Below are 27,722 nucleotides of genomic sequence, written 5' to 3'. Positions count from 1 at the left end.
CATCCAAACCCCATGCGGACAAGACCACCCCACGCCCGCACGGCACACACGGGCGTGCTGCTGCCGGGCGGGGAGCGCCTGGAGCACAACCTGTGGTGCTCGGCTCCACCGAATGAACTTCTGCCTCAACCCCCCGCGCCTTCAGACGAGCCCTTGCAGCGCGGCACAGCTCCGACGGCGTGACACAAGTTGCCCAAGTCACCGATGGAAACGCTGCCCAAACCAAAGCCCAAGCAAAACCTCTGCAGTGTCTCCGTGCATCCGCTGCCAGCCTGGCGGCAAGCCGCCGGCGGCTGCAGGCTGCAGTCCGCAGTCAGGTGCGTGCGGGCCGGCGGGATCCCGAAGCCCGCTCGCTTCCACCCGCCGCCCCGCTCGGCCGCCCCGCACGCGCGGAGCACAGCCGTGCCCCCGCCACGCGTCCCGCCCGCGGCCGCTGCCCCGGCAGCCGCCAGCGCTGGGAGCCGCCGGCAGGGCTGCGCGGCAGGGCTGGGGTCCCCGCAGAGCACCCACAGCCAGCTGCGGCCGGAACCACCCCGGGAAGGCGGACTGTCCCCGCTGCCTCTCTCGGAGAGGGGGTGCAGACTCCAGCCGCCAGGTCGCGGTGAAGCTGTGGGTGCCGAGAGCGCAGAGCCTCTCCCGCGCCGGAGCCGCGCCGCGCCGGCAGGCTGCAGCAGAGCTGTCATGCTCGGCCCGCCGCCCGCTCCCCTGCCCTGGAGCCGGCGCTTGCCATTGCCCCGAGGAGGAGCGGGCCGCACCGACAAGGGACAGGACCCTCCTAAGGGGCTGAGCCGGCCGCGGTCAGCCACAAACGAGGGATCCAGGCCGCCCGTTCCCGGGGCCGTGTCACCCGCTGGGGAGCCCGGCCAAGCCTCACGCACCGTCTCCTCCCGGCCAAGCAGCGCCCGGCCGGCCGTGACACCCCGCCGGTACCCCCCGGCCCGGCCCCGATCGCGGCCCCACCTGGCCGCCGCCGCCCCGCTCTCCGCCTCCGTCCAAAATGGCGACACCCCCTGCCGCCGCCGCCAGCCTCTGCGGGGCGCTCTGGCCCGCCCCCGCCCGCCGCTCTATGGCCGCGCCCCCACCCCGCCCCCGCCGCGGACCAGCCGCCGGGCAGCCGCCATGTTTCTTGAGGGCAGACGCGCCCATTGTGGTTGAGGGCGGGTGGCCCGGCGCGCGGGCATGGTGGATGAGGGCATTGCGGCTTCACCTGCGCCGCAGCTGGCGGGCGGCCATGTCGGTTGAGGGCAGGGCTGGGGCTGGGGCCCGGGAGTGGCGGGGAAGGGCTCGGCGTGCCCGGGGGTTTGGGCTGCTGGGCTGCGGGGTAGGCTGTGACGTGAGCTGTCTGGGCGGGCAGCAGGCCGGCTGCGGGGTGCAGAGGGGGGGCTGGCCAGCCCCGGCACACGCGGGACAGACGCCTCGGGACAGACGCTGGAGAGAGGGAGCGCCCGCGCGGTGTGGTCTCCGGTCCCCTCGGGGGGGACAAGCTTTATTGCTCGTTCGCGGGGCGCCCCGGCCGGCCGAGCTCCCGATTTGCTAACCACCTCCATGCTGGCTTCGCCCACAGGTACAGCTCGTGGAGCTGCCGGGCCAGGATTAAGGGGAGCCAGCCCTGTCCTCGGAGCAGCCCCTGCCGAGACCTGGTGTGGCCAGGGCACAGCAGGGAGGTGGCACCGACCGGGCTGCACCTTCAAGGAACTGACTCCCTGTGTGCGTCCCGACGAGGCAGCAGCCTAGGGAGATGCTGCAGACCCACCCAGAGTGCCCAGAGGCAAGGAGGAAAGCTGCGAGGTGGTTCTACTGCCCCTCCATTTTAGCTTAACGAGAGAGACATAGGAAAGAATGGCCAGGATCAAACCAATGCTGAAGAGGAGCTTGAAGATGTGGGGCGTGGATCCGGAGGAGGCAGCCCGGCGCCCGGCTCTGGCTTGCAGGGGCTTGATGACACGCTGCCACTGGGTGAGGATGGCTGCCCTGGCGCCCGGCCACCGGCCGGGGCCCCGCAGCCGGTACTGGTACGGCGTGCAGGGCCCGAAGGCCACCTCCAGGGCCAGCTTGGGGTCGATGAGGAAGAGGGTGAGCAGGTTGGGCTTGACCCCCACCTGGCAGGCGAGCTCATCCATGTAGGGGATGTAATCCACCTGGATGGTGTGCCGCTGGCTCTTCACGTACCTGTGGGCAGGGAGGGCAGGCTGGGGCCGGCAGCGAGGGAATGGGGTAACAGTGGCAGAGGCGGTGCCCGCGCAGGGTCCTTACCGCTTGGCCATTGTCTCCTTCTTTTGTGTGATGTCAGCCAGCATGTCGGCCAGAGGTGGCAGCTTGTGCAGCCCTGGGGAAGAGCAGGTTTGTAGTCTGAGGGAGGGCTGTGCTCCTGCAGTGGTCTGGCTGGCTCAGCAGCCCAGCCTGGCCTCTGCTCACACGTGGAAGCCTTCGGGACTTTGGGGAGGTAGCACCACATCAGAAGCAAAGTGGGAAGCATGGGCAAAGAAAGTAACAGCGGGAAAGGAAGGGGGGGAGGTTGTTTGCAGGCAGCAGGACCTCACAAGAGAAGATGAGAGCAAGGCTTGTGGCAAAATTCAGTGATGATTTTTGTCCCCATGAAGATGCAAAATGAGGATAAACAGGTAAGTGGAGGGAGGCAAAGTGTGAGGTGATGCCACCAGCTGAACAACCCAGCCTTGCCACAGCTGAGAGAGCCCAGCTGCATCCTTCCAGACCGCCCCGCTTACCCTTGAAGACGCGGGTAGCCCAGCGACTCTGGAGCTCAGAGATGGGCATGACGGGACCCAGGGGCTGGATGAGGCCAATGAAAGCCAGCGTGGGCTTCTCCAGGTCAGGGGGGAACACAAGCTTATAGAGGGAGATCTGGTTCTCCACCACCTGCACACAGCTCTCAAGAAAGGGGAAGGAGAAGCTGTATCCCGTGGCAAAGACCACGGCATCGATCTCCTCCCTGGTGCCGTCCTCGAAGATGGCAGAGGTCTCCGTGAACTCCTTGACGTTGGGCTTCACCTGCACCCTGCCCGACAGGATGCGGTTGGGCAGGTCGTCGTTGACGGTCGGGTGCTGGTCAAAAAACCTGGAAGGCAGAGGCAGAGGTGGTGTGGAGCCTGGCCCTGGGGCGGGCAGCAGCGCGGTGAGGCCCTCGGGCGCTGCTGGGGCGCTCACCCGTGCTGGGGCTTCAGGCCGTAGAGCGCGTGGTTGAAGCGGGCGTTCAGCTTCCTCTGCACGAGGGCAGTGAAGGCGTTGAGGGGCAGCCAGGACTGCAGCAGCTGGTAGAAGCGGCTGATGTAGAGCACGTCGTAGGGGTACCCGTCGTCCCCCACGCGGTGCAGCACCCAGGCCCCGCGCCTGGTGCTGAGGAACACCTGGCAGGAAGGAGAGGAGAGGAGAGGAGAGGAGAGGTGCTGGCCTGGCAGCACCCTTGGGACCGGGCTGGGCCCCTGCCATGCTCCTAGCGCAGGGACCACAACAGCCACCCCTGTTGCGAGGGGAGGGGGTGCTGGAAGAACGGACCCCTCAAGGCATGCTAGGGGGTTGCTGGATGCCTGCCGGGTTCTGCCCACCTGCTTGGCTGTGTGGCTCAGCTCCACTGTGATGTCAACCCCTGAATTCCCGATGCCAACCACCACCACCCGCTGCCCTGAAAAGGGCTGTGGCTTCTTGTAGTCCCGGCTGTGCAGGTAGCAGCCCTTGAACTTTTCCAGTCCTGGAAGAGAGAGAGGGAAGTTGTGCTAGGCAGGGATGTGGGGCAGCAGCTGGCTGTCCCCCTGCTTGGCCTGCTGGTGTGTTTTGGGAACAGGCTGGGGCCAGCGAGACCAATGGGAGCAGTGAAATCCTGAGATGGTGCCAAGAGAGGTGGTGGCACCTCCAGCCTGGGAGATGCTCAGTGAGGCCCTGAGCATCCTGCTCTGGGGCTGCTCTGGATTGGAGCAGAGCTTGGACTGGAGACCTCTGTGTTCCCATACGAAAATCCTCCTGCATTTCCTGCCAGTGCCAGGGTTTGGGGGAAGAGGAGCAGCCAGGGTCTGTGCAGGCCCCGGTGAGGGTGGGCTCCAGCCTGTTCCTCAGACACAGTGTCTCCACAGCTGCAGGTCTCCCACACAGTTTTGCCTGGCACCCAGAGGAGAAGGGCATCACCAGCTCTCAAGCCTTGCCACCAAGGCTGGAGAGCCCAGAGAATGTGTGGCCAGCAGCTTGGTGAGCCTGACTGGTGGGGTGGCAGTGGGGGCACCTGCCAGCAAGGCACTTTGTTCAGGTGTTGGTGTGTCAGCAGCCACCACCATGGGTGAGACAGAAGCATGCTCATGCAATCCCACCGTGGAGGCATGCTGGGCAGCAGCCAGAGTGGGGTGGCAGCTGAACTAGAGAGAAGGGTGGTCCCAGGGGGGACAGGGAGCAGACGAGCAGCGCACAGGGCAGTACCTGGGAAGGAGTGGAGCGGGAGGTGTGCCTCGGTGTGGTGCCCGGTGCACACCAGCACCGCGTCGAAGACAGCTGCCTCCTGCTTCCCCTCACACTCGGTCACCACGTCCCACTGGCCTGTGCTGGCGAAGTCAGGGCGCTTGGAGACGCGGCACACGCTGGTCTGGGCACAGGGAGAGCGGGCATCAGGCACCCTGCACCCCCCAGCCGCGCTGGCGCTGCTCCCCGGCCCCCGCCTGCCTCACCCTGAAGCGAATGTGGCGCAGCAGGTCGAAGTGCTGGGCGTACATGCGGAAGTACTTCATGATCATTGAGTTGTGCATGAAGTTGGGGAAGTCCTCAGGGATGGGGAAGTCGCTGAAGCACATCATCTCCTTGGAGGCGTTGATGATGACAGAGGGGTAGATGCTGGCACATCCCTCCTCGGGCTGCTCCTGCAGGAGTGGGGCATGGCTTGGTGCCGGCCAGGGAGCCTTGGGCTGCCTGCCCGCCCTTGCCTGGCACTGTGCCTTGCCTGGGGGTGCAGAATTAAGCCACAGGTGGTCGTAGCACCTTCCCCTCTACCCAGCACCCTGCTGTTGGTGCAACCACCCACCCAGCAATAGAGGGAAAGAGGCTGGGGCCATGCAGTGGTGACAGTGGATTGTGGAGTCTTGTGCCTCGGTTTCCCCAGTCCTGCTCCAGGCCCTCATAAGGACATCTGTTCCCACAGCTGCAAGTGCCCTGGTTGCCTCATTGGGTCCTGCTGTTAGCTTAACCAGCTATGGTGCTGCCAGCTGAGTGGCTGCTGCCGCTCACTGGGTCTCTTCCCTGGCAGTTGTGCACTGCTGCCCTGGTTCTACTCTGCCAGCCACGTTTCTGACCCACTGTGGGCAGAAGCAGCAGTCTGTAGCTGAGCCACCCCTGAACGCACGCTAGCATGGTGCAGTGTTTCTCCCCAGACTCTCCCACTCAAGCAGTGGGACATGATGGTTCTGCTTGTCTTCTTGGCGGCTCCCCAGGGGGAGAAGTCAGCAGCCTCGGCAGGTGGGGTCAGGAATGGGCTCTGGGGAGAGCCCGGGCACAGAGGAGGCAGCACCCGGTACGTCTGCATGGGCAGGCGACACCGAAGCAGGGAGAGAAACGAGCAGGGGGCTAGGCAGTATGGACTGGCACGAGTAGCAGGGTCGAATAGAGCCAGGGTGAGAAGGAAAGCTTGGAGGGGTCCAAAAGCAAAACAGCAGGGGAAGGGATGGACAAGTCCTGGAAGGGAGGGATGAACAGGGCTAGGGCTGAGCTGGAGGAGCAAGCCCTGGGGTAAGGTCGTTGGGGAGGTCTGCCGTGCTGGAAGGGGATAAGCCCCCTGGGGCCGGCGCCGCGGGGACCTCCTGCAGCCGCAGCATTTCTTCTGTCCTGTGGTTTCCCTTGGAGTCCTGCCTGCCCCCGCCCGCAGAGCAGGGCAGCGGTGCCAGTCCCCATCCCGTCGGCGCTGCTGCCGCGGGGCAGCCCGGCACAGCACGGGGCTTACCTCGAAGCGCCAGAGCCCCCCGATGTCCCCGCTCCTCTCGAAGCAGGTGGGCACCAGCCCCTCATCCAGGCAGCATTTGAGGGCACAGAGGCCAGAGACGCCGGCACCGATGACGGCGACTCGCTGGTTAGCCATGTCCTGCGGTGCGGTGCCGGCAGGGGTGCTGGGGAAGCCTCTGCTGGGGGTGAAGCACGCTCAGGGCTGTGTGGAGCCTGGCAGGTCATTTGAGGTGCTGCCTATTTGAGGGTGGCCGTGCCCATGCTTCTTGTGACAGCCAAGCTCGGCTGGGGCGTCGCAAGATGTGTACCTTTCAGACCCGATATTCCCTTGCCTCTTGCCACAGCTCCTGCCCACGCTTGCCCACCCTCCCAAGGGGCTCGTTAGCTTTTGTAAGCGCTTAAATGATGCCAGAGCTGCCCCAGGACTTCCTGGGTGCAGTGGCCAAGATGTGGACATGGTGCAGATTTTGTCATGCCGTGGTGTGGAAAAAACCCGGAGGATTCTCGGAGGAGGAAAGGGCTCCACCAGTGCTGAGCTCTCAAGCCGTGCCAAGGAGATGGAGAGCCCAGCAGGTGCGTGGCCAGCAGCTCAGGGAGCCTGTGTCTGGTGGGAGAGATGAGCTGGCAGTGGTGACACCTGCCAGCAGGGCACCTAGGTTAGGTGTTGGCATGGCAAGAGCTACCGCAATGGGCAAGACAGAAATAGGACCTTGCAGCCCCACCTGGTGCCTTACCCTGGGCAGGCATTTTCTGCAGCAGGCAGAGTGGGGTAAGGGCTAAGCTGGAGAGAAGAGTGGTCCCAGGGGTGTGGGGGCCTAGCCGAGCAGCCTGCAGCATGGTACCTGGGAAGGTGCTGAGCAGGAGGTGTGCCTTGGTGCAGTGCCAGGTGCCCATGCTCACAGTGTCAAAGGCAGGAGCCTTCTGCTTCCCCTTGCTCTTGGTCACCACGTCCCACTGGCCCATGGTGGCAAAGCTGGGGTGCTTGGGCACATGACAGGGTCTGGTCTGGCCACAGGGAGGGTGGGCATCGGGCACCCTGCACTCCCCAGCCCCACTGCTGCTGCCTTCCCTCCTGCCCTGGGCCGCTTCATCTCACCCTGAAGTGGATTTGGCAGAGCAGGTCACAGCGCTGGGCACACGTGGAGGTACTCCATGATCTTGGAGTTGGACATATCCTCCCCAGGGCTCAGTTTTGGGCCAGGAGGAGGGGATTGAGGCCACCCTCAGTAAGTCTGCAGAGTGGGTTGGGCAGGAGTGTTGATGTGCTTGAGGGCAGGAAGTCTCTGGTGGGATCTGGCCAGGCTGGATCGAGGGGCTGAGGCAAGTGGCATGAGGGTCAACAAAGCTGGGTGCTGAGCCCTGCACTTGGGCCACAACAACCCCACAAACACTACAGGCTTGGGACACAAGTGGCTGGAAGCTGCCTGGTGGAAAAGCACCTGGGCACGTTGGTCAGCAGCTGTCTGAACACGAGCCAGCAGTGTGCCCAGCTGGCCAAGAAGGCCAACAGCACCCTGGCCTGGATCGGGAATCGTGTGGCCAGCAGGAGCAGGGCAGGGATCGTGCCCCTGCGCTTGGCACCGGTGAGGGCACGCCTCGAATGCTGCATTCAGCTCGGCCCAAGAAGGGCACTGAGGTGCTGGAGCACAGCTGGAGAGGGGCAACAAAGCTGGCAAAGGGTCTGGAGAACAAGTTTCATGAGGATTGTTGGAGGCAAATGGGGCTATTTCACCTGGAGAAAAGGAGGCTCAGGGGAGGCCTTGTCTCTCCCTACAACTACCTGGAAGGAGGTTGTAGCAAGCTGGCTGCTGGCTACTTCTCCCAAGACACAAGTGGTGGGGCAAGAGGAACGGCCTCACGTTGTGCCAGAGGAGGATTAGAGTTGACATTAGGAAACACTTCTTCACCAAAAGGGTTGTCAAGCCCTGGGAGAGGCTGCCAGGGAAGGGATGGAGGTGTTTAAAAGCCGTGAGCTGTGGCCCCTGGGGACATGGGACAGGCTTGATCTAGCAGTGTTAAGTGGGACCTGATGGTCCTACAGGTCTCTTCCAACCAAAACCACTCCATGATTCTATGTAGGTGGGGAAGCCCTTGGGGGTAAGGATGTCACCAAAGCACATCATCTGCTTGGAGGTGTTGGAGAGGACAGAGGAGTAGATGCTGGCACAGCCCTCCCCGGGGTGCTCCTGCGAGAGTGGGGCACAGCGTGGCCCTGCTGGCACCTTGCCCTGCCTACTGGTTCAGGATTAAGCCACAAGTGTTTGCAGCACCTCTCACTGTCCCAGCACCCTCCTGTGGGTGCCACCACCCACCTCACAGGGAGACTGTGGGCTGGCAGGAGCTGTGCAGCGGTGACAGTGGGTCATGGCACCTTGTGCCTCAGTTTCCCTGCTCCCACCCCGGGCCTCAGTGGTGTGCAGAGCCTGGTGGGTCGCAAGTGGTGCTGCTCATTTGGGAGCGGTTGTCCCGGTGCTGTCTGCATGACCCAGCTTAGCTGGGGTGTTGCAAGGTACACTTACTCTAGACATGATCTACAGGTTCTCCTACCTCCATGCTACTCCTCCTGCCCACACCCACCCTCCCCAAGGGGCTCATCAGGCTCTGTAAACATTTAACCACGCTGATGCTGCTCAGGCACTTCCCGAGTGCGGTGGCCATGGCCCAGGTTTTGCCAGGACATGGCGTGGCAAACAATGCCAAGGAGGTGCTTGGCTCCCTGCTGGCTGGAAGCCACACCAGCTCTGGAGTGTAGTGGCCAGCACCCCTTGTCACCACTCTGGCTCCACGATCCACACAGCCATCCTGCAGAGGGGCTGTGTGCAGGTGCCAAGGGTGGCACTGAGCCATTCTGCTGTGCCCGCTGTGTCGCGGCGCGGCGGCACGCAGCCTGGGCAGGGCTGTGGGCAGACAGGGGGGTGGGGGTGTGTGCCTGCTGCCCACGCTGCCACGCAGGTGTGCTGCTGACAGGAGCTCAAAGCCACGTGCCCCTGGCACGCAGGGCAGCTGGTGTGAGTAAGGAGTCAGACAGCCGCTCCATTTCACATACTTTTATCCAGCCACAAGGCTGCTGGGCCCTCGCCACTCGGTGTGCCACTGGTGGCACAGTTGGCTTGTGGGTGATAGGGAAGCCCAGCATGTCCCTGCTGGGGCAGAAGTGCTGACTGAGAGGGGCTGGGTTTTACCTGGGGCCTCAACAGGTTTCCTCCTCTGCTGCCAGCAGAGGCTGCCCGGGGGAAGGCGCAGAGCAGGCACTGAGATGTTCTTTCAGCAGCCGGGGAGGCTCTGTGCATCCCAAGCTTGCAGTGTGGCTGTAGCAGGCTGTTGCTGGGCAGGAGGAAGGCTCCTGCCAGCACTGGGGGGCACAGGCTGCCATGGGGCAGGCCAGCCTCCTGGCACAACTCAAAGCTGCCCTTCCCCCCCTTGTAGGGCACCTACAAGTAAGCAAAAATGATGGCGAGGATGGCCACGGCCCCGACCAGTTTGAAGAGGCGGGGGGCGGTGGAGGCTGGGGGCTGATCCCCCATGGGCCGCGTCTGCAGGGGCTTGATGACACGCTGGTGCTGGGTGAGGATGGCCTCCCTGGCGCCTGCCCACCGGCCGGGGCCCTGCAGCCGGTACTGGTACGGCGTGCAGGGCCCGAAGGCCACCTCCAGGGCCAGCTTGGGGTCGGTGAGGGAGAGGGTGAGCAGGTTGGGCTTGACCCCCACTTGGCAGGCGAGCTCATCCATGTAGGGGATGTAATCCACCTGGATGGTGTGCCGCTGGCTCTTCACGTACCTGTGGGCAGGGAGGGCAGGCTGGGGCCGGCAGCAGAGCTGGCAGAGGCCCCGCGTGCCGGCAAGGTGGCACTGGGTGCCCTGTTCCCAGGGAGGGTCTTACCGCTTTGCTATGGCATCTTTCTTCTGCTGGATGTCAGCTTCCATGTCGTGCTTTGAGGGCAGCTTGTTCAGCCCTAGGGAGGATAATCACAAGCGGCCACTGTGGTGCTGCTCTTGCCTGGGTGCCGTGTCCCTGCTGCCACCACCGTGGCAGGGTGTCTGGCACCCGGGGCATGTGCACGCTCCTCGGGATGGGAAGGAGCAGTTCCTGGAGCTCAAGGTACAGATGTCCCTGTGCTGCTCAGGCTGAAGGCTGGCTAACCACAAAATGCCATTGTTCACAGCCAGGATGGCACAGCTGGCTGCTGCCTCCCAGATAGGGCTGGGCACCATTTGTCCTGGGTCTGGGAGCACAGGTTCAGGGTGCAGCCACAGAGGAGGTTTGCCTCACTTACCCTTGAAGACGCGGGTAGCCCAGCGACACTGGAGCTCAGAGATGGGCATGATGGCACCCAGGGGCTGGATGAGGCCAATGAAAGCCAGCGTGGGCTTCTCCAGGTCAGGGGGGAACACGTATTTGTAGAGGGAGATCTGGTTCTCCACCACCTGCACACAGCTCTCAAGAAAGGGGAAGGAGAAGCTGTATCCCGTGGCAAAGACCACGGCATCGATCTCCTCCCTGGTGCCGTCCTCGAAGATGGCAGAGGTCTCCGTGAACTCCTTGACGTTGGGCTTCACCTGCACCCTGCCCGACAGGATGCGGTTGGGCAGGTCGTCGTTGATGGTCGGGTGCTGGTCAAAAACCCTGGAAGATGCAAGGGGCCATCGGGCCCTGGGGTGAGTGTCCTGGCTCTGTGTCCTGCTGCAGCCACTGCTCAGTGCTCTGGGGATGCTCGTCCCCAGGGATGCTCAGCACCAGCCATCCTCATTGCCAGGAGGGTTGGTCCCTTAGGGATGCTCAGCAGTTGCCACTGCACTGGTGCCACCAAGGGTCCATGGGAGGCATGGTGGTGGCTCCCTTGAGCATTGCCTGGGGGCCACGCAGCTGTGCACCGGGTTTGTGAGGCTGTGCCTTGACCCCGGCCCGAGCACAGGGGGCGTGGAGATGCCTGAGCAGGGCTGGCCATGGGAAGGGGGCAGGGGTCCCAGGAGGGCAGGGGGAGCGCTTGCTGGTACCTGTGCTTTGGCTTGAGGCTGTAGTGCGAGTGGTCAAACCTGGCGTTCAGTCGCTTCTCCACGTAGTCGCTCACCAGGGAGTAGCTCAGCACGTCCCTCAGGAAGGCCTTCAGGCGCGTGTTTAGGATCATGTCCAGGGGGTAGCCCTGGTCCGCCACGCGGTTGAAGACCCAGGCGCCGCGGCGGGTGCTGAGGAAGACCTGGGCACGGAAGCAAGCATTGCCTCTGAGGGCTCCGACGGCCCGGGGGGGCTGCCGAGGGCGAGACGCAGCCTTGCCCTGGCATCGCTCCCCCTCGTGCTTCCCCAGCGCTGGGCGAAGAGCCAGAGGGCAAAGACAGGTGGTGGTTGATGCCCAGCAGGGAGAAGTGGGGCAGAGCCACGCGGGCAGCCCCAGGCAGGGACTCAGGGCTGGAAACCGAGGGGTCTGCAGGGGACCAAGGCTCAACTGCCACCACCGCCTGGCGGCTGGGACTGCTGGGTGCTGGCACTGCCACACGCAGCGAGTGCTGGGACAGAGCCGTGGCTGTGCCAGCTCTTGGTGTTGTCTCAGAGCTGGGAGTGTCCCATTGGGGCCACGCTGCCCACTGGAACCCTGGTTCTGTGACTCACCTGCTTGGCTGCTTGGCTGATCTCCACGGCCAGGTCCGAGCCCGAGTTGCCAATCCCGATGACCACAACCCTCTTGTCCCTGAAAGCCCCCGAGTGCTTGTAATCCCGGCTGTGGAGGTACTGCCCCTTGAACTGCTTGATTCCTGTGGGCAGGGAAGAGGGCTGCTTGGCTTCCTGCTGCTGGGCCGGAGGGACAGCTCCCTGGAAATTGCAGTGGGGACACTCCCTGGCCCTGCCAGACACCCCCTGTGAGGCTTTGGACCACGTTTGGAGGGAAAGCAAGGCAGAGAAATGCTGGGGCCAGGAGAAGGAGCAGCAAGGAGAACAGGGACTGCCAAAGCCAAACTTCCTGGGGCTTCTCTGCATGTCAGGGTGCAGGGCAGTACCTGGGAAGGAGTGGAGCGGGAGGTGTGCCTCGGTGTGGTGCCCGGTGCACACCAGCACCGCGTCGAAGACAGCTGCCTCCTGCTTCCCCTCACACTCGGTCACCACGTCCCACTGGCCTGTGCTGGCGAAGTCAGGGCGCTTGGAGACGCGGCACACGCTGGTCTGGGCACAGGGAGAGCGGGCATCAGGCACCCTGCACCCCCCAGCCGCGCTGGCGCTGCTCCCCGGCCCCCGCCTGCCTCACCCTGAAGCGAATGTGGCGCAGCAGGTCGAAGTGCTGGGCGTACATGCGGAAGTACTTCATGATCATTGAGTTGTGCATGAAGTTGGGGAAGTCCTCAGGGATGGGGAAGTCGCTGAAGCACATCATCTCCTTGGAGGTGTTGATGATGACGGAGCGGTAGATGCTGGCACGTCCCTCCTCGGGCTGCTCCTGCAGGAGTGGGGCATGGCTTGGTGCCGGCCAGGGACAGTGGCTGGGGGGATGGCTGGGACTGATGTGGTGTCCTTTGAGATGGAGCCCCTGCCCTCAGCCTGCTCACCCTGTTGTGGCTGACGGTGTGCCACCCCACCAGCTGCCCTTCATCCCTGGCTGCCATGGTGCTGGCCCCCAGCAGGACGTGTGGCTTGCAGGGCTTACCTCAAACCTCCACAGCCCTCCGATGTCACCAGTCCTCTCGAAGCAGATGGGCTCCAGTCCCTCCTGGAGGCAGGCTTTGATGGCACACAGCCCACTGCTGCCCCCTCCAATGATGGCCACCCTCTTCGCCATGCTGCCCTCCACCACCGGGGCTCTGCCTGGGCACAGTGCTGAGCTGAGGTGCGAGGGCTGCAGCTGCACAAGGTTTTGGTCCTGCACACCAAAGAGGTCCCAAGGTGAGAAGCAGCTCCCCAGAAGTTTGCTTAGGAAGGTGAGGCAACTGCTCTCCCTGCCCCCACAAGGACCCGGCCGGCGCTGGGGGTTTGCACCACCGTGATGTTGCCTCTGGGCGCCGCGGGCGAAAGCGCTACCGAGTGCCAAGAAGCCCTGAAATCTCCCTGCCCATGCCAAGTCCGGGCGATGGACGCATGCCAGGCCGCCGTGTCCTGCCTTGGACACCGACTCCCGGACAGGCGACGGCCACTCTGCCTGCCCTTTGCCCTCTCCCTTCCCCTCGGACATGCCCACCAGGCTCCCCCAGCGCCCCTTGCCTGCCAACAGCCCCTGGGGACCCCTTACCCGACCTGCGCCTGGGGAGTGCTGGCAGCGGGCAGGGAGCCGCGCGGGAGTCTCTCCCCGAGCTGCGGTACCGGGCGGCAGCCGCCGTTCCGGGGTGCGGGGGTGCCGTGCGGGGCCTGCCCCTGCGTCACTCCTCCCACGGGGCTGGCGGAGGAAGCCGGCCGGATCCCGGCCAGCTGCTCGGCTTTCCGGCAGCGCCTTTCGCCACAGCCTTGGGGGCGGGTACGGAGCCCTCCCAGGCCCCTCGCTGGACGCCCGTGCGGGGACAGTGTAGGGACATGGGGTTGCAGGAGAGGCAGAGCTGCCGCCCGCGCCGTGCACGCCGTGTAATCAAGTGCCGTGCTGAGCTTTCGTCTCGGGGATTATCGGGATCAGCCCGGCTCTATGTGCCGGTACCTGGAGGCATTCTCCAGCACCGCGTTGCCCACGTTCCCTCTGCCCCCGGGCTGCTGATGTCAGCACAGTGTCCCCACAGCCGTGGCATGGTGTCCCCGGGCCCCTGGTGCAAGGAGCACTGTGCAGCCGAGGTGCTGCTGCTGGACGGGTGGGACCCCTTAGGAAGATGTTCTCTCCAGCATCAGGAGGCACAGACCAGGCAGCTCTGGAGCATACCACTGCCTCCTGTCACACTCGCAGCTGGACAGCCCTGGGAGGTGCAGGGGAGTTTTGTTCTCCCGTGTTTGGGAAGCTCTACCCCAGAGCCCAGCAAAGCATAGGGCTAGGGAGGGGCCAAGCTCTGCAGATGAAAGGGTTTTAACCTTTAAAGCCACACAGCATGGTGGCAGTAACTGTGACAAGGCTCTTTCTGCCCCTCACTGCTGGCAGGAGCTGATGTCTGCAGGGGTCGGAGGCGCTGCGCTGCCAGCCGGCGCCCTGGGCCGCTCTGTGGAATAGAGTCCTAAACATCTCTTACCCGGCAGAGGGGTCGGCGCAGCACGGCGAGGGGGCAGCACTGCCCGCCCTGCTCCTCTCAGATGGCTCCTGGCTCTTCTGCCAGCTCTGCGGGGACTGCCCAAGGCCTTCTCCCAGCTCTCCGTTGCTCTGCTGAGCTATAAAGCCTCTGCAAAAGTTACCTTTGAACTTGGCAGCTGCAAGGGGCTTCGCAGCCCGGGACTTTGCCCCTGCTGTGCTTCGGCACATGGCCAAGCCAAAGGTCTCTGCAAGGCACAGATGTCTGCAGGAGCCAAGCACAGGGTCAGGCCATGGCACTTTGGTCAGGACTGGCTTGTGATGTCCATACCAAGCCATGGGTGCCCACGCTTGGCAGGCACCCAGGATGGAGGGCGTGGTGGGCAGTGCGTGCAGGCGGTCTGCTCAGTCAAGGCCTCTGCAGTGGGCACAGGGCAAGTGAGAGCTCCTGTCTCCTCCTTCCTATCAGCAGGCTGGCACCTGGGCATGGAGGACCAGGGACACATGGCCTGTGATAATCGCAGAAACAGAAACATTCAGGTTGGAAAAGACCCTTGGGATCATCAAGTCCAACTGATAAAATGGAGTTGGCAGCGTTAGGTTCATTTTAAAGGTCTTCAAACTCAAGTGACTCCATGACCCTGGGAGCGACAAGAAGAGGCAAAAGGTCTCATTGGCAAAGCTGGGAGGAAGCAGAGCAGAGGTGAGCACAGGGCAGCCTGTGACTCGTCAAGGCAGGTGGTGCTGGGTGGTGGGGGCCACAAGCAGTTTGTGGAGGGTCCCTCAGGTGACCTGGGAGCAGCCTTTGGCACATGCAATGGAATCAGCCACAGATGCAGAGCTGCTGCTGTGTCCTTCCACGGCTTGGAGAGGAAGATTCCAGCAGCTGTAAGAATTGCTTGGGTGGGAAGCATGCCCTGTTTGGGAAAAGGAGCGAGGATGCTTGGGCACAGCTCATCAAGCCCTGATAACCCCAAACCCTGACCACACCTGAGCACCACACCTGAGCATCATGCCTGCTCACAATCCTGCAGCCACCGCAGGCCTCACCTCTGCCTCGGGGTGGGAGGGCTGCCCAGAAGGGCTGGTTGCTGCATACACAGCCCCAACTTGTCCTGCCAGCTACCAGGCACGGGCTGAAACCCAGGGGAGTTTTTTTTGGGTTACCAAAGTGCATGCCCACAGCAAGTATCTTCCCTGGCTCACCCTGCTGGGGGTCAGGGCTGGGCTCTGGGGACCCCTGTCACACAGGGGCTTTCATTTCAGAGACAGGGTGCTGGTACCAGCATCACTCAGGCTTCTCCTGCAGCCTTCAGCCAGAGGAGCAGCAGACACTTAAGCACTGCTTGGTCTTTATGAGACTTAACCTCTGCTTTCCAGGGCCTGAGTGCAGGGAGCCTCATGTGGGCCCAATCAGCCACCACATGCTGGGAGCACTATTTGAGCTCAGTCCTGAGCCCTTGCTCCCTGCCTGGCTGTGGTGCCTTTTGATGTGGATTCTGTGCTTTTCTGGCTCAGACTCAGCACTGACTCATTACAGAGGCTCTTTGTGGTCCCTCCTGCCAAGGACAAGCAGTCCTGCACACATAAAGCAGGCTGCCAGGAGCAGTGGAGGCAGTGTAGGAAAGCCAACCTCCTGGGAGCACAGGGAGCTGTGGCAGATCCAGGGTCTCGTGCTGCAGGAGGTGCAGGTAAGGCTAAGGTCCCTGCAGGGCACTGTCAGCAGCACTGTACCTCTGGGACACCAACAGTCTTGTGGAGGGGAAAAGAAACTGTGAAGCTCTGCACAAGGGGTGCAGCAGGCTGCTGCTGGGAGTTGCTTCCCCTGTTACCTGCTGGTTTGGAGATGGCAGGGGTGGACCAAGCCCTTGGGTGCACCACCCTTTCCTCATGGCACTGGGAGCCAGATGCCTCTGCCTTCACTGCTTAAGATTGGGCCTCAATACAGTACTTAAATCAAGAGCAATACAGAAGGGATGCATTGCTTAGGAAGGCAAAGGTCTTTATAAACCTGAGACAGACCCCAGTGAGTCCCCTCCAGGCAGACATGGAGCAGGCTGTGCAGGGCACAGGACACCAACACAATCAGTGTATTTACAGCGCACAAATACAAAGATGACTGGAGAGAAACCTCTGCAAAGCCTCAGCTGCTACACACACCATGGGCCAATGCAGCAGGTGCCCAGCAAGAGCATGCAGATTCACAGTATCAGCAGTGAGCTGCCAGATGAATGTGCTGAGCCCTTCCCAGGCTCTGCAGGGACGAGTCTTTCACGGGAGAGCAGTCAGTGCAGCTGCTTGGCCTTCCTGACAGCTCATCAGGAGACAGCAACCAATGTCTTGAAGTGTGGGCCCAGGAGCCTGCAGCACCGCCAGTGTTGAAGTCTTGGCTGGACAGATGGGGACCTTTGGACGAGAGATCAAGTTCCCGTGTCCCTCCTTGTGCGTGCGCAGCCGGCCCGGCGCACGCCGCCCCCCTGCGGAGGGACCCGGCCGTCAATGGCCCCAGAGCGCAAAGAGGGCCGGGGCGCTGAGCGGGGACAGCCAGCAGTACTCCACCACGCTGTACAGGGCGTAGCCCAGCAGCAGCCCGAAGAGCACATCCGTCATGTTGTGCCTGCCCAGCATCACCCTGGAGACGCTGACGATGAGCGCCCAGAGCACCACCAGGACCCGCAGCGGCACGGCGAGCACCAGGTGGCGCAGCACGAAGCGGCAGACGAGGGCGGCTCTGGTGGCGTGGCCGGAGGGGAAGGAGTACTTGTCCACCGAGATGGTGACGAACATGTCCATCTTGTTGTGGGTGGGCCGCCGCCGCTTCACCAGCCCCTTCACCACGGCCACCAGCACCAGATCCAGCAGCAGGGCTAGGAAACAGCAAGGGGCAGTGAGCAAGGTCTGGGGACGTGTTGGTCTTCTCCCCACGCCCCCTCCACGGAACACAAGGCAAGAGTCAAAGCAAAGCCATCAGCTAAGAAGAAAGAACTCGGCTAGCAAAACCTGCTAAGGGCAGGCAGCACTGGCCACGGCTCCGATGCCCAGGTGGGCACAGCATGGCATTCAGCCAGTGCTCTGCCCTCCAGCGTGAGCACACAGCCCCCAGGCACCACCACACTCGACCTGTCACAGCCAGCGGCAGCCCAGCTTGCCCCCAAAGGGCTGGCCCTTAACGTGAAGGCAAGAGAGAGGTTAGTGGTCCCCACAGCTCCCTGCCTGACTCAGCACTGCCCTGCCTGCCTTCATGGCTGGGGGCAAACTCTGCTGGGCGAATGATTAACCCACCGCAGCCACTCAGCCACAGCTCTAAGGGGCTCTGAGCCGGTGTGGTGGCAGCGCTCCTGCCGTCGGGCTGCTGCTGCTGCAGGGATTAACACCAGAAGGTGAACCACACTGTGGTTTCCAAGAGCTGACTAAAGGCTGATTCAAGTAATGGCTTCTCCCCAGAGAGCTAAAGGCTGTTGTGGTAGGAGTCAGAAGCAAAGTGCTTCTGAGAAGGTCAGCCAGCATCTGGCAAGAGCAGGCAAATGAGCAGGGCAGAGGGTGCTTGCTCCATCCCTGCTAGCCCAATGCTCAAGTCAGAGCTACTTCTTCTGAGGAAGTCTTTGTGGGAGACCAACTTTTGCTTGTCCTAAGGCTTGCTTCCGGACATCAGCTCTTTCGGTCATTTCCGTTCATCCCCTCAGGTTAATCATTAGGAGAGGTCATGTTGGTTTGTTTGCTCTTCCCACCAAGCCACATTGCTTTTTTGTTGGGTTGGGGTTGGGTTTTTCACATATGGCTTGAGAGTTCAGCTGGGACATTAGGAAACAGCTGCTACAACCCTGGGTCAGGACCCCCCGAAAGTAGGTGGCCTTGCCCCAGAGTGCTGAGTGCTGGAGGAGGCCCTGGTGCTGGGACAGCTCTCCTCAGAGCAGAGGTCATGCTGGAGGCCTCCCAGTCCCTTGTGGAACCGTAACTGAACCAAGTGCTGCTAGGTGAGAAAGAGGCACACAGGCACGTTCCTCACCAAGCAGATTTCAATTCACATGGTAGGTGTGAGGTGCCAATCGTTTTCAGCTTAATAAAGAGTAAGAACTAGGAAGCTGGAGAGGTCTCTTGCTCTGGAGCTACTGCAGCTTCAAATGAGCAGGAATGAAGTGTCCAACTCTGCCTAGTGAGACAGGTCAAAGGCGGGGGCGGGTATTACACCACAAGGTTAAAGTGCACGTTTTAAATCAAGTTTTCCTCACTGTCTGAGAGAGATCAATCTGTGCTGTGCCTGCCTGCAGGGAGCTCAAGAGTGTGCCAGAGCAGCCTTCCAGGAGCGGGGGGTGTCTCGGCTGCACCTGGAATGTGCTGTTCTCAAATAAACCAGGGTTTGGATCCCTGAAAGTTTTGTGCAACTGCAGAAGCAGTTTAGCTGTCTGGAGCTTCGCTGCGTGCGGCTGCAGCTGTGCCAGCCGCGCCATGCCCGTGGCACCGCACTCGCGGTCTGCAGCGTCCCCCGCCCTGGTACCAGGCACCGCAGGTAAGCCAGCAGGGATCGCTCAAAAGCATCTGGCGCCCCGGGGGCTGCAGGAAGCTGTGCTTTACTCAGATTTTCCCAGTCCTTCAGACCCACACCCTCCCTCCTTGGCTCCTGCCTGCCCCCATCCTCACCGAAGAGCAAGTTGAGCAGCACCTCCCTGGCCGCTGAGCTGTCGCTCTGGCAGAGCCCGCAGAAGGTGCCGAGCAGCCAGGGGATGCCGTGCCCCGAAACCTCGATGACCTTCATCAGGGGGCGGGCGCTGCCCCAGGCCGAATTCTCTCCAGCGCAGACGCCCAGGCGCTTGGAGGCCCAGAGGTCGATGGCGAGGAGGGAGCTGAGGGCGATGCCCAGGAAGGAGGGGTTGAGTTTCATGCAGTCCTCCTCGGGCAGCGGGGCGGCCGCGGCGCTACTCGACTCCTTGCGGCGCGACGGGCTGTCCGGGGCGCCGGGGCTGCGCTGGCTGACGAGGGACAGGAACTCCAGACGGCTGCCGCCGCCGCCGCTGCTGCCGCTGCGTCGCTCACGGCTGCTCCGGGGACTCGGCATGGCGAGAGCTGGTGGCCTAGGAGAGGCGGGGGCCTGTCACCGGCGGCCAGGCCGCTTCTGGCAGCGGGACCCGGGCGAGGCGCCCAGGACCCTACACGCCACCCCGTGCCCGGGCCCGCTTCTCCTCCTCCCCGCAACCTGCTACGGATCCCGCCGCCTGCAGCCCCCCGGCACCCCAGCCCCCCACTACCGCACCGCCGGGGCCCAGCCGCCCCCTCCCAAGGGCACCCCCGGGAGCTGGACGCCCACGCTCCGCCCGCGGCCCAGCTCCCCCGGTACCGGGCAGCCCCGCGCTTCCCCTTCCGCCGCCCCCCGTGACGCAGCCGGTTGCCATGGATCCACAACGCCTTGCGGCGGGGCTGTGGCGCCCCCCGACGGCGAGGAGGACCCCGCGGCCACTTTCCCGCCGCGCCCCTGGGGCGGGGCTTCGTGGGCTCGCCCCGCCCCTCCCCGGCCCCGGCCCCGCGCACGTGCGCGCCCCGGCCGGCGTACGGCAGCCGGCGAGGGCCGTAAGAGGCGCGGCGGCATCGGCGCCTTCACCCTGCCGGCGCCGGTGCGGGCACCGGTGCGCGGGCGGCGATGCGCCGCGGCGGCGGCGGCGGGCGGGCGGCGGCGGGTCGGGCCGCCCCCCCGGCCCCGCGGCTCGGCGGCGGCGGGTGATAAGGCCTCGGCGGCGGCGATGGGGTGCCTGCAGAGCGTGGCCTGCAAGGCACGGGTGCGGCGGGAGCAGATCGTGGTCTCGGACGTGTCGGCCACCATCGAGCCGGCGGCCACCGCCATCGAGGAGAGCTCGCCGGTGGTGCTGCGGTACCGCACGCCCTACTTCCGCGCCTCGGCTCGCGTCCTCATGCCGCCCATCGCCCGGCGGCACACCTGGGTGGTGGGCTGGATCCAGGCCTGCAACCACATGGAGTTCTACAACACCTACAGCGACCTCGGCGTGTGAGTACCGGCACCGGCGCCCTGGCGCCCGCACCGCGCTGGGGCACGGGATCCGGCACCGGGCGCCGCGCCGCGGCTGCGCTGGGGCAGAGCGGGGATGGGGGCCTGGAGGCCCTGTGGTGGGCACGAGGCTGGCATGGGCACCCCTGCGGCTGGTGTGGAGGCCTGCCGCCTCCCGGCTGCTGCACCCCCGGGCACCAGGTGCTGCACCTCCGCCGTGCGTTTGCACCCGCTGCCGCGCACGGGTGTCACTTGCTCCCCAGCAACGCTGCGGGCACTGTCCCTGCCCCTTCAGACCCGACCCGCAGTGCTTCGGCCTGGGCAGTGCTGGCTCCGCTTGCCCTGCGGCTGTCTCCTGCCGTGGCCGGGTCTCCTGAAGCTCTCTCCGGCGAGGGCTTTGCGGCCACTGTCCCTCACTGGGGAGCGTTTTGTCTGGGTCGTGGGCATGGGTGGTGCCAGGGGACTTACTCCCTTGGCTGGTGTTTAAAGGAGGAAGCTTCTCATTGCTTGTCAGAAATGGTTGCTGGAACGCAGCTTCTGCCAAGGCTGAGCATGCAGGTGAACCAGGGGGACACTGAGGGACAAAGCTGTTGGCTCTCTTGCTGTGTTTTCTGCCCTTTCAAAGGGGTGGTGTGAGAGGGGCTGGAGATGACCAGGAGTCCATTCTGCAGTTCACCTGCAGGCTTCTGCTGCCAGTGCCCAGGGCTGCAAAGGCAGGGCACCAGGCATGGGCACTGGGGAGCAGCAGGCCCTCCTGCTGCCTGCTCACATCCTTGTGCCATGGCAGATCCATCTGCACGTGGCACTGGAGCACCAGGCACTGTTGGAGGGAGCAGAGGCTGGCACTTGTTTGGGGGGATGGCAGCCTTGTGTCCCCTGCCTCTCACAGAACCCAGATGCCTCTGAAGCCAGTGGGAGGTTTCACCAAAGCCTGCTCATCATCACCACCTGGCAATTGTCTCCCTTGCTGTGTTGCTCACGTGTTTGGCAGCCAGGATTTGGTCTGGAATTCCACCTCCCCTGTGCCATACTGCAGGGATTTCGTGGTGCTGATGGCAGGCATGGCTGTGATGTTTCATTGTTGGAGGTGCCTCTGCGTGGGGATCTAATGGAAAGCACAGATTTCCTCCCGGGGGAGGCTGCTGAGAGGCTTGGCTGGTGTGGTGGTCCTGGTGCTGCAGCTGGTGGCTGGGGAATGTTGCTCTTCACCACAGGAGTGGATTAAGGAGAGAGTGCCCCCAGGGAGATGCAGCAAGGAGCTTTGGCCTGGTTGGTCTGATTGCAGGTTAATTAACAGAGTGTTGTGCTGGCAGAGCGAAGGCTTCAGCTGGTGTGAGGGACTTGGCAGAGGAGCCAAAGCCAAATTTGTTCTAGAAGGAGGTCTTTGAGAACTCACTGCAGGCAGGGAGAGGGTCCCCATGTTGCTTGCCTCACGATGAAGAGAGACTGAGATGTTTAGGGGACTTGAGCATCTCCCCTGGGAAGAGATTGAGAGCCTCACCTGGGGCTGTTTAGTCTGGAGAAGAGAAGGCTGAGAGGGATCTGATCAATGCCTATCAATAGCTGAGGGGTGGGGGGGAGGGGGAGGGGGCCAAGCTCTCTTGGGTGGTGCACAGCAATAAGGCAAGAAAGAACAGGTTCAAGCTTGAACAGAGAAGGTTTCAGCTCACCATGAGGAGAAACTTCTTTGGTGTGAGGGTGCCAGAGCCCTGGAGCAGGCTGCCCAGGGGGGCTGTGGAGTCTCCTCTGGAGCCTTTCCAACCCCACCTGGCTGCATTCCTGTGCAGCCTGCCCTGGGTGATGCTGCTCGGGCAGGGGGTTGGACTGGGTGAGCTCTGGAGGTGCCTTCCAACCCCTGATGTTCTGTGCTCCCTCCCTGGGTGCAGCCGCTGCCCTGTCCCTGCTGACTTGGCCTTCCTCCTCCTGCTGCCCAGGTCAAGCTGGGAGCTGCCCGACCTGCGTGAAGGCAGAGTGAAAGCCATCAGTGACTCGGACGGCGTGAGCTACCCCTGGTACGGGAACACCACCGAGACCGTCACGCTGGTGGGGCCCACGAACAAGATCTCCAGGCTCTCGGTGAGCATGAACGACAACTTCTACCCCAGCGTGACGTGGGCCGTGCCCGTCAGCAACAGCAACGTGCCGCTGCTGACCAGGATCAAGAGGGACCAGAGCTTCACCACCTGGCTGGTGGCCATGAACACCACCACCAAGGAGAAGATCATCCTGCAGACCATCAAGTGGAGGATGCGAGTGGACATTGAGGTGGATCCCATGCAGCTGCTGGGGCAGCGGGCGCGGCTGGTGGGCAGGACTCAGCAGGAGCAGCCCCGGATCCTCAGCAGGATGGAGCCCATCCCCCCCAACGCCCTCGTGAAGCCCAACGCCAACGACGCCCAGGTGCTCATGTGGAGGCCCAAGCGAGGACAGCCTATAGTGGTCATACCTCCCAAGTAGGGCGGTGCTGGGGCCAGTGCCTGAGGACCTGGCTGCCGTCAGCCTGCTGCACAGGAATGGGGCTTGGAGCCACGGCAGACCTCTGGGGCTCTCCTGCTGCGTAGCTGTGGCCGGAGGCGTGGCTCCTCCACGCTCAGAGCCGGAGCCTGGCTGGCAGGGGGTGCGGCAGAGGCATGGCGGAGCCGGGGGGAGCAGAGCCAAGTCCTTGGAGGGGCCTGCAGCCGGCAGAGAGGCTGCCTGCCCCAAACGACTCATCTTTGCTTGCAGGGCAATGCAGGGAGCGCGCCCCAGCCGCGCCCCCGGCTCCCCACCCGGCGGGAGGCAGCAGCCGGAGCCTGCCGGCCGCGGGGGGCTGCCGCGGGGCCCTGCCCGCCGCCGGGCCCAGCTGTCCCTGCGCTGTCCGTACCTATGCAGTGGGGGTGGGTGATGGACCCCTGGCCCTGCCTGCCGGCGGGGGCTGGCGGTGCCGTGGCGCTGGCCGGCACCCTGGCGTTTTGCATGCGTCTGGCTGTGTTTGGAGTCGTCGTGAGTGTAGGAGATGCCGTAGCTCTTTTCCGTCTTGGAGTGAGGTCTAAGGGCAGCTTAGATGTCCTGTCTGTTTTGAGGTGCACTCTATCTCTTCTGCAGCTCCTGCGCCGCTCCCCCCGAGTCCTGCCAGCTCTTCCCTCAGGGAAGCGGAAGGAGAAGCTGGGAGCGGTGTCCTTTACCAGGTGCTTGCTTGAGCGCCTGTGGGGTGCCCAGACGGCCGGGGGGTACCCCCGGACTCTCCTGCTTCCCCTGCAGACCCAAGGCCCTTGCCAGAAGCTGGCTGCTTGCTCACTTTGCACTCCGGTGCTGGCTCATGTGGAGACCCTTCTGCTCAGCCCCCCGCAGAGCAGGGTGGCTGCTGGCAGGGACGCTGCTGGAGGGGACAGCAGGCTCGGTGGCAGCCCCTCAGGCTGTGCAGGGGATGAGGTCCCCTCTCTGTGGGTCAGAGGCAGGGATGTGAGCAAAGGCTGCATGGGGCAGGGCTGGGTTTGCACGGGAAGGGGGAGGAGAGCTGCTGCCGCTGCAGGTGCTTGGGGGTCGTCGACTTTGCCTTTCTTGTGCCTCGCTGCCTGAACCTCTGGCACCTTCTGGGCCGTGGGGCAGCGCAGGGCTGGGGGTGGTGACCTGCAGATCTCCCCTCAGGATGCATCAGAGGTGTAAGCCGAGGCACTCCTGGGTGGCTGGCTGTGGCTTTTGCTGCTTTCTCTGCTCTGTCCACCACCCCAGCAGGAGGCCTGTGGGAACTGTGGCTCATGCCCCTGCCCTCTCACCACGGCGGGTGCCCTGGGGGGTAGGTGATTTCTGCTGGGAGGGTCACAGCTGCTGTCCTGCTGCCAGGAGAGCCTGGGGAGGGTTCCCACTTTCATCACTGCCATGCAAAGCCTCTCCTGCAGGACTGGCATGGCTGCCTCAGCTTGGCCACTGGGACTCCCACCGTGTGCTGGCAGGTCCCCCCCATGCTGGCACATGCCCTTGGCATCACCTCTGCAGTGCTTCAGCCATGGCTTATGCTTTTCCAGGGCAGGATGCACACCCCGGCCCCTGCTGGTGAAGGGGCTCCCCAGACATCTCGGACCAAAAAGCCCTCTGAGGTCCCTGTGAAATCTCAGTAGGTTGCTGCTGAGTGGGTTCTGCATTTTCCCTCTGGAGCTCTGTGTTTTGACACCGTGATGCACACCTCCCTGGGCAGGGCTGGCAGCCCTGCTGTGCCCACCCGGCCCCGCCGCAGGCTGCCAGCCTGCTGCTCCCTGGGCCTGCGCCTGGGTGCTGCTGAGGGCTGCAGCCTGCTGCTGGGCAGGGTTTGGAGGGAGAGGGGCACAAGGGCCTGCTGCTGGGCAGGGTTTGGAGGGAGAGGGGCACAAGGGCCTGCTGCTGGGCAGGGTTTGGAGGGAGAGGGGCACAAGGGCCTGGTGCTGGGCAGGGTTTGGAGGGAGAGGGGCACAAGGGCCTGGTGCTGGGCAGGGTTTGGAGGGAGAGGGGCACAAGGGCCTGGTGCTGGGCAGGGTTTGGAGGGAGAGGGGCACAAGGGCCTGGTGCTGGGCAGGGTTTGGAGGGAGAGGGGCACAAGGGCCTGGTGCTGGGCAGGGTTTGGAGGGAGAGAGGCCTTTCAGCTTTGGTTTTCTGTTTTTTTCCTTCTGGAGCAGAACTTCTGCAGGGAGCTTGCTGGTGGGGGAATATGTCCTGTTCTTGTGAGACTCTGCCTGTGGTTGTGTCCTGGTATGTGGCTGGTGGCAGCTTTGGCTGTTTCATATCTCCAGGAGCATGTGTGGGGAGGGGTTAGACACTTTACATACTATTTTCCTTAATGCTCTGGGGAGGAGGAGGAGGAGGAGGGGGTGAGCACAGGTCAGTCTGAAAGGAGGCAGATGTGTACTTCTGACCCAGGGGCACAGAATGCCTCTGGCAGCAGCAGGCCTAAAAAGCCAGGGGAAGGGGTTCCCCAACAGGTGTGCAGCCCCAGGATGGGCTCCCTGCTGGCAGAGGAAGCTGTGTCCAGAGAGGCTGTGTGAGCCAGCTCCCTGGAACCCGCAGGGCAGGGCCAGGACTACGCTTGGGGGCTGTGTGCTGGCCACCAGCCCTGGGAGCTGTTGTGGCACCACCGTGGTGCCAGCTGGCTGGGAGAGGGGCTGTTGGTGCAGGAGAGCTGTTGGATTTGTTGCCATCTTTGGGGCCTGCTGGCCAGCCAGAGCCTTTGCACATCACCTGCCATGACACAGGGACTGCAGTGGTCTCTGTTTCCGTCCCTCGAGTGCCTGCAACATCCCCACGGAGCTGCTTGGCGCCACCCAGTGCCAGCGTTGGGCTTGGTGCCTGGCCTTAGCCGTGTGCCTGAGCTCCCAGGGCAGCTCCAGCCTGCAGGCAGGCTCTGCTTGAGCCCTGGGGTCGTGCCTGTGCTCACCCTTTCAGGCTCCTGCGGGGTGTCCCTGGCAGCTGGATTGGCTGCACTGAGCTCGGTTTGCTGCGAGGGCTCTCCAGGGGCAGCTCCCCATCAGGAAGAAGAAAAGGAAAAGCAGAAGCTGCTTGTGAAGCAGCAGGAGCTTGCAGGCAGTGCTTGCTAAGCCTTGCAGGCATTCTGCATGGTCACCAAAGGTGCAAGTTCACAGCTGGGTGCAGCTGCTGGGGGAGTGCCTGCCCCAGCTCAGCAGAGCTGAGTGCGGGGCGAGGAGAGAGGAGGGGTGGCAGGAGGCAGCTGAGAGCTCCTGCTCACGGCTCCAGGGTCAGCTCGCGTCCTCCCGGCCTGGGCAGCAGCCCCAGCTGCAGAGCCTGTGCCAGGGACCAGCACCTGGGGCCTTGGGCTCAGCTGCCCCTCTGGAAGGCCTTCCATGTGCCCCCCTTTGCACCGGCACCCCCCGAGCCTGGGGAGGGGCAGGCTGTGCCCCTTCCCCCCCCCCCCCCGGGTGCCCCTTCCCCCCCCCCCCGGGGTGCCCCTTCCCCCCCCCTCCCCCCCCCCCCCGGGGTGCCCCTCCCCCCCCCCCAGTGCCCCTTCCCCCCTGTCCTTGGCTCACTTATTTATTAATTCATCTATTTATTTATTTATTGGTATTTATTGATGGCTGGAATCTGGGGGTTATTTCTGCTGTGTGCTGGGGGCAGCTGGGTCCCCCCTGCCCAGCCCCCTGCTTTGTGGGGTGCTGCCACTCATTCAGGAGCACCGCTGGCACGGGATGCTTGCAGGCCCCTGCACTCTCTTGGCCTTGTGGGGGAGGAGGGAAGGGGAATCACCTCGGTGCCTGTCCCCTTCCCACAGAGGCTCGAGGCCCCTGTGCCCCCTCCCCTGGCACTGTGCTCCCTCCCGTGCCCATCTGTATTTGCTGACCCAGCCTCCTGGGGCGTCTCTGTTGGGCTCCTGCTGGATCTGCTGTTGCCAGTTGCTGGGTGAGAGGAGCCAGGATGTGCAGGAGTCACTGTGGGGAAGAGGCCAAACCAGGCATTCTGCTGCCGTGTGGGGAAAACCGGGAGAGGAGGAAAGCTGCTGCTGCAGAGTGCCTTAAACACAACTGACTGAGAGCAGGGGGCTTGGACTTGTGTCTCTGGATGTTATTACCAACTCCAACAGATGTTGCATTTCACTTCTCTGGGATTAAAAGACAACCACTCGAGCTGTACTGGAACCAAACCCTGTGTCTGCCTGAGTGCGTCTGGCTGCCGCACCCCCGGGGCCACGCTGGTGTCGGGGAGCAGCCAGCACTCTGTAGGCTTCGGCTCTCAGCCTCTGCCTGGCTTGGAGGTGGGGCCAGTGGCTGCCCCTGCCAGCTTTAAACCTCTGGCTCTGGTGCTGAGCTTGTTCCCCACTCCTCCTGACCTACAGGTGGCTCCTCTGGCGTTCCAGAGGGGTTGTGCTCACCTTGTGCCCCTTCCCCCTTGGCACAAAGCTTGCTGTGAGCTGTCCCCTCAAGCTTCTAGAAACCTGCTGGTGGGAAAGCTTTGGGTAGGAGGCAGACCTCTCTCCCTTGGGAAACCACCCCAAGGCCAGGGCTGTGTGCTGGTGGAACAGCAAGGAGCCCAGGAAGCTCGTGCAGCTCAGCCTGGGGGACCAGGGAAGCTGCCAAGCTTGATAAGGCTGAACAGCTACACAGAACAGAGAGATTTTCCCTTTGAGATTGCAGATTCTGCTCCCACTCCTTGCAGAATGAAGGAGAGGCAGCAAAAGGCGACCCAGAGACCAGAGCTTTTCTTCTTACAGCATAAATAATAGCTGGGGATAGTGCAGGGTTCTGTAATGAAGGTGGATTTCCAAGTGGCTTGGGGAAAGCTGCCAGCCTTCACTGCACAGCTCCTGCAGGCAGTTAAACCTTGATACAGACACTTGCTGCTGGCAGTGAGGGAGGGAGCTCTGAGACAGCCATGGTGGGGGAAGGCTGAGCCCAGCAGGGTGGCCTGGCCTGCAGGGCAGGGTGAGGGACAGCAGTGGCTGCTAGGGGAAGCCTGTGGCTCTGCATGCTGAGGAGTGATGAGCCACATCCCAGCTGGCTGGGGGTGCTGGAGGGTTGCCCACTGCCATTCAGTGCTTTGCAGCCCTGCCTGCTGTGGGTGTCTGCCCCGAGCCAGCTGCCCCTTCTGAGCGCTGCTGACTGTGCTGGGCACCCAGGGCTGCTGGCAGGCAGCCTGTGAGCCATCAGGGGAGCAAGCTTCTTTCCCAGGGTTTTATTAAAACATCCCCAAGGTGTAGCTGCAGGAGAGCAGGGAGGAGGTCCC

At 63.4% G+C, this 27,722-nt stretch overlaps 4 protein-coding genes across 4 annotated transcripts; 1 reads left to right on the top strand and 3 right to left on the bottom strand.

Annotated features, from left to right (window-relative positions):
* Positions 1–1,528: 1,528 nt before the first annotated feature.
* Positions 1,529–6,196, bottom strand: LOC104298220 (flavin-containing monooxygenase 5-like). The gene is made up of 8 exons (XM_054164931.1): positions 5,930–6,196; positions 4,668–4,856; positions 4,423–4,585; positions 3,564–3,706; positions 3,166–3,365; positions 2,727–3,076; positions 2,254–2,326; positions 1,529–2,169 (listed from the first exon to the last, which is right to left on the bottom strand). The coding sequence occupies exons 1-8, from the start codon at positions 6,062–6,064 to the stop codon at positions 1,731–1,733; spliced, it is 1,692 nt and encodes a 563-aa protein (XP_054020906.1). The 5' UTR covers positions 6,065–6,196; the 3' UTR covers positions 1,529–1,730.
* Positions 6,197–9,040: 2,844 nt separating this feature from the next.
* On the bottom strand, positions 9,041–12,782 carry LOC104298199 (flavin-containing monooxygenase 5). Its single transcript, XM_009898243.2, has 8 exons — positions 12,560–12,782; positions 12,164–12,352; positions 11,919–12,081; positions 11,533–11,675; positions 10,923–11,122; positions 10,202–10,551; positions 9,808–9,880; positions 9,041–9,705 (listed from the first exon to the last, which is right to left on the bottom strand). Exons 1-8 carry the CDS (start codon positions 12,689–12,691, stop codon positions 9,360–9,362), a joined length of 1,596 nt encoding a protein of 531 aa, XP_009896545.2. The 5' UTR covers positions 12,692–12,782; the 3' UTR covers positions 9,041–9,359.
* A 3,728-nt stretch (positions 12,783–16,510) lies between these two features.
* Positions 16,511–19,365, bottom strand: PLPP6 (phospholipid phosphatase 6). The gene is made up of 2 exons (XM_009898268.2): positions 18,686–19,365; positions 16,511–16,914 (listed from the first exon to the last, which is right to left on the bottom strand). Exons 1-2 carry the CDS (start codon positions 19,098–19,100, stop codon positions 16,544–16,546), a joined length of 786 nt encoding a protein of 261 aa, XP_009896570.2. The 5' UTR covers positions 19,101–19,365; the 3' UTR covers positions 16,511–16,543.
* Positions 19,366–19,724: 359 nt separating this feature from the next.
* Positions 19,725–22,604, top strand: FAM78B (family with sequence similarity 78 member B). Its single transcript, XM_054164927.1, has 2 exons — positions 19,725–20,042; positions 21,977–22,604. The coding sequence occupies exons 1-2, from the start codon at positions 19,780–19,782 to the stop codon at positions 22,497–22,499; spliced, it is 786 nt and encodes a 261-aa protein (XP_054020902.1). The 5' UTR covers positions 19,725–19,779; the 3' UTR covers positions 22,500–22,604.
* Positions 22,605–27,722: the final 5,118 nt, after the last annotated feature.

This window comes from Dryobates pubescens, chromosome 11, assembly GCF_014839835.1.
Source record: "Dryobates pubescens isolate bDryPub1 chromosome 11, bDryPub1.pri, whole genome shotgun sequence".
Lineage (NCBI taxonomy): Eukaryota > Metazoa > Chordata > Aves > Piciformes > Picidae > Dryobates > Dryobates pubescens.
Note: the sequence above shows the minus strand (reverse complement) of the source record. Positions and strands in the feature narration are given on the sequence as shown.

Excerpts from the sequence above, each read along its gene's own strand:
- LOC104298220 (XM_054164931.1), bottom strand. The coding sequence starts at position 6,064 with ATGGCTAACCAGCGAGTCGCCGTCATCGGTGCCGGCGTCTCTGGCCTC. Across the intron at positions 4,586-4,667 it reads TGCGCCACATTCGCTTCAGG|ACCAGCGTGTGCCGCGTCTC; the intron begins GTGAGGCAGGCG and ends CCCTGTGCCCAG. Across the intron at positions 3,707-4,422 it reads CCCGCTCCACTCCTTCCCAG|GACTGGAAAAGTTCAAGGGC; the intron begins GTACTGCCCTGT and ends TCTCTCTTCCAG.
- LOC104298199 (XM_009898243.2), bottom strand. The coding sequence starts at position 12,691 with ATGGCGAAGAGGGTGGCCATCATTGGAGGGGGCAGCAGTGGGCTGTGT. Across the intron at positions 11,123-11,532 it reads TCAGCCAAGCAGCCAAGCAG|GTCTTCCTCAGCACCCGCCG; the intron begins GTGAGTCACAGA and ends TTCCGTGCCCAG. Across the intron at positions 10,552-10,922 it reads AGCCTCAAGCCAAAGCACAG|GGTTTTTGACCAGCACCCGA; the intron begins GTACCAGCAAGC and ends TGCATCTTCCAG.
- PLPP6 (XM_009898268.2), bottom strand. The coding sequence starts at position 19,100 with ATGCCGAGTCCCCGGAGCAGCCGTGAGCGACGCAGCGGCAGCAGCGGC. Across the intron at positions 16,915-18,685 it reads GCTGCTCAACTTGCTCTTCG|CCCTGCTGCTGGATCTGGTG; the intron begins GTGAGGATGGGG and ends GCTGTTTCCTAG.
- FAM78B (XM_054164927.1), top strand. The coding sequence starts at position 19,780 with ATGGGGTGCCTGCAGAGCGTGGCCTGCAAGGCACGGGTGCGGCGGGAG. Across the intron at positions 20,043-21,976 it reads ACCTACAGCGACCTCGGCGT|GTCAAGCTGGGAGCTGCCCG; the intron begins GTGAGTACCGGC and ends CCTGCTGCCCAG.